The sequence below is a fragment of the Ipomoea triloba genome, chromosome 1 (assembly GCF_003576645.1).
Source record: "Ipomoea triloba cultivar NCNSP0323 chromosome 1, ASM357664v1".
In the NCBI taxonomy this organism is placed as follows: Eukaryota; Viridiplantae; Streptophyta; class Magnoliopsida; order Solanales; family Convolvulaceae; genus Ipomoea; species Ipomoea triloba.
In genome coordinates, this window is record NC_044916.1 from 17,137,232 (window position 1) to 17,144,403 (window position 7,172).

The window sequence follows — 7,172 nt, forward strand, 5'->3', positions numbered from 1 at the left end:
AGATAATTAAGAGATTAAATCTGTTTAAATTAATAATAAAAGATACAAAATTTTAAAAATGAAATAATTTAGGGAAATGCTGTTTTTCCTATACTAAATAAAGAGTTACTAATCATGAAATGAAACAACTGGAAGATAACCCTCAATGCTTGATGCACTGCAGCCTGAAAAGAGAAAAAGTGAAAGAAAAAGGAATGGCATGGGATTGAATTTTATCAGCGATAATGTAAAAGTAACTTTTCAAAGTAAGGAGGTTTTTTGTGCACAGTAAATAAAAGTCTAGATAAGTGAGGAGGTTTCTTGTGCACAATAAATAATAATCTAACTTCTGTGTTCAACTGAGTTATCATGATTTATATCCTCCAAGATGTTTTGTTGGGCCGGGACGTAGGCACCTTCGAACTATCAACATTTTGGAACAAAGTGAAGAAAAAGGAAAACAGATAAGGTGAAAGGACACCAAGAAAAAAAAAACAGTGCATCATTCAATAATTCAAGAATATTGCTAATTAATTATTATCATATCATCTCTTCAACATTGATAATTTCAAGTGGGTGACGAAAGCACAATGTTCGTGGATGATATCATGGACGATGACGACGAAAGTCACATGCATCCATTGGAAATTAAAGGTACGGTGATGGTCATGGACTCATGGTTGTTGATAGAGAAACTATAACCTTTTTTTATTTACTCAATTATTGATTTATTGTAGCTGTAATAGTACATCAAATAAATTTATTAATTTTATAATATAAAGACAAATTTTAATTTTTAAAATAATATATAAAGACTGAGAAATATATATATATATATATTGGATAAAAAAAAAAAGTCTTCTAAAGATAAAAAATGCGCACAAATACTAATCGTAGATCTATTTCAAATCAATAGCCCATATTCAATATTAATTAAAAAACGCACGGTCGGATATTGGTAATTTTGAGTAATTAAGTAGGTCAGATTATCTTTAGTATTCAGAGTGCATATTTATTTTCTTTGAGTGCACAGTTTTCCTTTTTCAAGTGCATATTTTCCTTTTTGACCGAGAGACTGCTACTTGCTTCTTTTAATTTATCTCCAAGAAACAAGGGCAAACCCAAGGAACACATAGAATCCAGTAATGTGAATCAGAGAAGACATTAAATTGCATGTGGTCATTCTTCGGATAGAACAAACCCTGACCAGGCGCAATCTTGATGTAGCGTAGAACACGGTGCGCTGAAAATATGTGTTCGCTAGTTGTAGCATCTACAAACTGACTTAGTTGTTGACTTGCAGGGCCGTTCCAAACATTTTAGAGGCCCGGGACTAAATTTTAAAAAGGGGCCTTATTAGAAAAGACTATAATTTAAATTTAATAATATTAAAATATGATAATAATATCAAATAACATGAAATAATATTACAAAATTTGCAACAATTTCGAAAATACAAAAGTAATCATGACAAAAGATTTCTACGTGATTTACTTGATGCAAAATCATCAATAATTGTATCAAGATTAATATTTTCTAACATATCCTTCTCAATACACAAAATGGCCAAACCATTCAATCTTTCTTGTGACATTGAAGATCTCAAATAAGTTTTCAATAACTTCAATTTTGAAAAACTTCTCTCCGCTGATGCTACAGTCACGGGTATCGTCAATAATAGTCGATAAGCAATAGAAACCATTGGGAAGCAATCAGCAACTTTGACAAACTCAAGAATCTCAATTGCTGGCATTAATGTATCTGGCAAAGACATTTGTAACACTTTTAATTCAGAGAAAAGACAATCAAAATCAACATCAAACATATCATTATGAGAAAAAGTAGTAGCAAAATTATTACAACATTCTCTTAGTTTATCATTATCCAATGACTTTAATATTTTTGAATTATATAAAAATCCAAAAACATTTTCAAATATCTTTAGTTGCTCAAATCTATTATTCAAAGAAGTAATTGACATATCCACAACAGTTAAAAAGTAATTGACTCTAAAATCCCCCTCAGGTGATTGAATTTCCTCTTCAATATCATTTTCATCAAACTGTTTTTTCCTAATAATGCGCCGTCTAATTGGAAATGTGGAATCTATGTTCATATCACTTGCAATGTTTTTGGCAATATTCATACTAGAAGCAAACCCTTCATTTCTATATTTCTCAAAAAAATTTATCACACCTTCTATTTGATTCATGGTAGTTTCAATGCACATAGATTTTGATTGCAACTTTTTACTTACCATATGAATAGCAAATAAAATGTCATGCCAAATAACAATTCCAAGTAAAAATTCAAAATTCTCAAGTGCACTCACCAAGCTGTCCGCTTCACTTTTTGATTTGGCATCATCACAAGAATTAGATAATTCTAACAAAGCCAACCTTATTTCAGGAGCTTGAAATCTAATTGCTTTGACACTTTTTATTCTACTCTCCCAACGAGTATTTGACAAATATTTCACAGTCAAGCTTGGAACATTATCAAGTAAAATTTTCCACCTTTTAGGAGAACTTGAAAATAAAGCATATAGACGTTGCATAACTCCAAAAAATGAAATTGCTTTAACACAAGAATGTGCCATATCACTAACAGTAAGATTAAGACTATGACAAGCACATGGCATATACAATGCTCTTGGATTTACTTCAAGTAATCGTTTTTGAACACCTTGATGCTTTCCTTTCATATTAGAACCATTATCATAACCTTGGCCTCTCACATCATCAATTTGAAGACCTAAAGCTTTAATTGCATCTAACATTTCCTTAAAAAGTCCTAAACCAGATGTACTGTCCACTTTTAAAAACTCTAAAAAGTATTCTTCTATTTTTATTTTAGTACTAGACGTATTAACACATCGTACTACTAAACTCATTTGTTCTTGATGACTAACATCTGGGGTACAATCAAGAATTATAGAAAAATATTTAGCATCTTTAATAATCTGTATGATAGAACTTTTAACACTTTGGGCCAAAATAGAAATTAACTCATTTTGAATTTTGTGACCAAGATAATGACGATGAATTTCATGGTTTTGAATACGTCTAATATGATCTTGCATTATCAAATCAAATTCTGCAATCATCTCAATCAATCCCAAAAAATTGCCATTATTATCAAAGTAAATTTTGTCATTGGATCCTCGAAAAGCCAAATTATGTTTTGCAAGACATTTTACAACAGAAATTATGCGTAGTAAAACTTGTCTCCAACGTTCTTTTTCTTTTGAAATTTCATTTTGTAAATCTTTATCAATAGTTTGATTATTATTTAATCTCATTTTTAGTTCATTCCAATTTGTCATTTTAGTCATATGTTCAACACTATTCTCATGTTCTTTGAGCCTCTCACCAAGATGCTTCCAATTGCTAAATCCATCATTTGCTAAAGCACTTGTATTGTTATTGGATTTGAACAACTTACAACAAAAACAATATACTTTATCCACATGTTTTGAGTAAACTAACCATTTTCGATCACTAGTTTCTCCATTACTCAACTTTCTTGTGTAATAAGTATATGAAAAATGCCTAGAGGTATTATCTAAAGGAAACACAATATTTAATTCCCTTATAGGCCCCTTTTCAACTAAAACATCTCTTGATTTATTATCAAGATTAGACCAATTTCTAGGGTCATATATATCAAAATAAGGAGTAATTTGTTCATCTTCATCAACTAAAGGACTATTATCCTCATCAATATGATCTTGATTACTCATATTTTCATTAGATTGTTCAAGATTATCTAGGTTTGGTGTTTCTAAATTTTCAACATTATATATATATAAAAAATAAAACAGATTAAAAAAAAAAAAGAACAAAAACACCTGGCAGTTATGAATCAATCAATCCGAATCAGTCAATCAAATATGTGCCTTCAATCCCTGCATATAAATATATAATAAATTATACACTTAATAAACTTTCAATTTCATTTTACATACAATTATACAAATCATAATAAATAGAATTAAAACCAAAATAAAATTCCTAGGTAAACTATTTTGATGATTGATGAATGATGATTGATGAATTACCTCTGCTGCTGCCTGCTGAGTGCAGTCGTGCAGAGTGCTGATGAACTGGAGAATGGAGACTTGGAGTGCATCTGTGCATATTATGATATTAAGTGGAAATTTGGAATGTTGCATTGCATTCTCCACCCACCAACGGAAACAAACAAAAATATGTGGAGATATTTGTTTTTTTTTGTCTGCCATCATTCCCTGCCAATCTGCCATGCGTAGCCACTACTCCCACTAGCCACCAGCCATACTTTTCCTTTTTTCTATGCATATATAATATAGACAGCCTTAGCAGAAGAATTAGAATTAGAATTAGAATTAGCAGAAGTACATAGCATTAGCAGACACTATATTCCTATGCCATACTTTTCCTTTTTATAATATATCCTATAATACTATGTATATAATATATCCTATGGGCCCCTTAGAGGGATGGGCCCTGGGCAGGCGCCCAGGCTGCCCCCCCCTTGGGCCGGCCCTGTTGACTTGTTGTACGACATAAGCAATTTCTGGGTGCGGCGTTGTTGTGAGGTACAACAACCGTCCTACTAATCTTCTGTAACTCCCAACATCATTGAGAATAGCATCACCACCACCTTTGTTTAGAAGATGGCCAGGAACCATAGGTGTGCTCACCGCCATCGGTTTGCAATTGAGAAATCCTGATTCATCTAGAATATCGCAGGCATATTTACGCTGACACAAGTTCAACCCCGAATTGTCCATATGTGCTTCAATCCCTAGAAAATAGCCCAGATTGTCCAAATCTTTGATTTTGAATGTATTGTCAAGAAATGCTTTAAGCTCTTGAATGAGAAGCATATTGGCACTAGCAACTAGGATATCATCTACATAAACTAGGAGAGCAATGAAACTTGAGTTACGCCCCTTACCATTTTACATATTAAATGTTCACAATTTACATACTAAATATTCACAATTTGAATTGTGAATATTTTGACTATGTTTAGCAAACCTAGCTGAAAATGTATGTAGCTGAAAGCTGAAAAGCTATAAGTTCGAAGCTGAAATTTGAAGAGCCTGTTAAGCTAGTTGTTATGCTTAAAAGTGTTTGGTAAAATTAACTTTTTGATAAGCTTATAAATGTTAAAAGACTAAAAATGACATCTTCAAAACATTTAAATAGGTTCGTTTACATATTAAAATATAAAATAATGAAATCAATATATTTTAATAAAATATAAAGTAAGAACATATATTTCAAAATATATTAAGTAAACACATGTTTATAATTCATAAAATTAGTTCATACAAAAAGTAATGTTCAAACACAAATGTCAAATTGAATTACAGCCAAACATATTAAAAAGAAAAGATCAAAAAGGTTTTAGTTGGGAGGGGTAAATAATGTCATTTATTTAAAATAATAAGGATAAAAATGGAAAAAAGTTAGGAAGCTACTAGCTTATTTTTGAAAAGCTACTTATTTTAAGCTACTAGCTTATTTTGAGAAACATTATCAAATAGAACTTATAACTTATTAGTAGCTTAAAATAAGTTATAAACTTCTAAATAAGCTCTGCCAAACAGAGCCTTTGTATGTAAATTGTACGTATATGCAAATTGTGAATATTTAGTATGTAAAATTGTGAACACTCAATATGTAAATTGTGTATATTTGGATCCGAATCAACGTAACCTTGCAAGGTAAACCTGGGTTCACATAATAATTTGCCAAATTAATCATTATATAGTGGACGGTCCACCACGACACTGTTTCTTAATGCAAAGAAACAAAAATAGTTATGTATGTTACAATGCGTTTACATATTAAGTGTATATTGTCAAATAAAATTGTAGTTGAATTAAAATGATACTATATATAGTGATACTGTAATAAAATTACAGTGTATATAAAATGAAACTAAATAATTAGAGAGGTTACTATATGGACCATAACATAATTTTCTGTCTAGCACTATTAGCGCAAAAATTTCAAACAACACCATATTTTGACATGATCCACGCTGCTATGTGAACAACGATTACCAGTAAAATTTACCCTTTGGGCAACAGATTCAAACCAGATGAGAAATTTTCAATACAAAAACTAAGCATACAAACCAACAAGATAGACCATTCATCTTTTGAGAAAATGACCAATTATAGCTAACATAGTGCCTTGTACTCAAAACTTGTAACTCAATATTCAGTAACATAATCTCATGTCTACAACAAAATCAAAATGCAAACAACTGATTCACTCACATTCCTCACCCCCCCAAATTATTGAATATTGGATGCCTTGTTGAGGATGACACATTGACACCTTCATATTTGACCTGGAACCACATCATTGCATCCTCCTTAGCCACCTTGTGCTGATTCCAACGTGAGACTTGCACCTGCGTCGGCGAGCTAGGGTATCCAAGGCGTTCCAACCGTAAATACCAGTTGAGGGGTCATACCTGTAAGAGGGATAGCCGGATAGGCAAATAAAACAGTTAAGCCTAATAAGGGATATATGATAAAAGGAAGACAACATATAGTAAATGGTGCCATATAGATCTGCAGGGAAATTATTTTATTCTAGTACAACCATTTGTAAATAGTTGCACTAGTTCAGTTTTGATCCTTCAATGCAAATCTACACGTAACCAGGTCTATTTGTATAGTATATAGGAGACACATGAATTGAAGCACATGCATGCAGTACCCAAAAAAAAAAAAAAAAATCTGAAAATAGCGACGAAAAATTTTGTCGAATTAGCGACAAAATTTATCCATCGTTAAAATTTTGCGATGCCATCACTAATTTCTTTTTGCGACGATTTAAATGACAAAGTTTGTAAGAAAATAACGACAAATAATTCTGTCACTAAATTTAACCACTGATATTCCGTCGCAATTTTGTTTTTATAGGTGTCATTTAGTTACCGTTTAGAAGCGAAAATATTCATTATTAAACTTAGCGACAAAAATTTCTGTCGTTATTTTATTTTCGTTTTTTATTGTTTGAATATATATGTTCATATGTATATGCTCAGTATTCGATAAGTTTACAGTGTGGGTGTGCGGAGAATATATTAAGAAAATGGAGCTCAGCTTTCACCTACAAAAGTTTTTTTTTTTTTTTGAAACACATACAAAAGTTGAAGAAAAACAAAACCAGAAATGAACAATA

The 7,172-nt window shown here is 31.3% G+C and overlaps 1 protein-coding gene across 1 annotated transcript; it reads right to left on the bottom strand.

Moving 5' to 3' along the window:
- Window positions 1–3,879: 3,879 nt before the first annotated feature.
- LOC116006089 (uncharacterized mitochondrial protein AtMg00810-like) lies at window positions 3,880–4,849 on the bottom strand. Its single transcript, XM_031246392.1, has 3 exons — window positions 4,523–4,849; window positions 4,040–4,110; window positions 3,880–3,886 (listed from the first exon to the last, which is right to left on the bottom strand). The coding sequence occupies exons 1-3, from the start codon at window positions 4,847–4,849 to the stop codon at window positions 3,880–3,882; spliced, it is 405 nt and encodes a 134-aa protein (XP_031102252.1).
- Window positions 4,850–7,172: the final 2,323 nt, after the last annotated feature.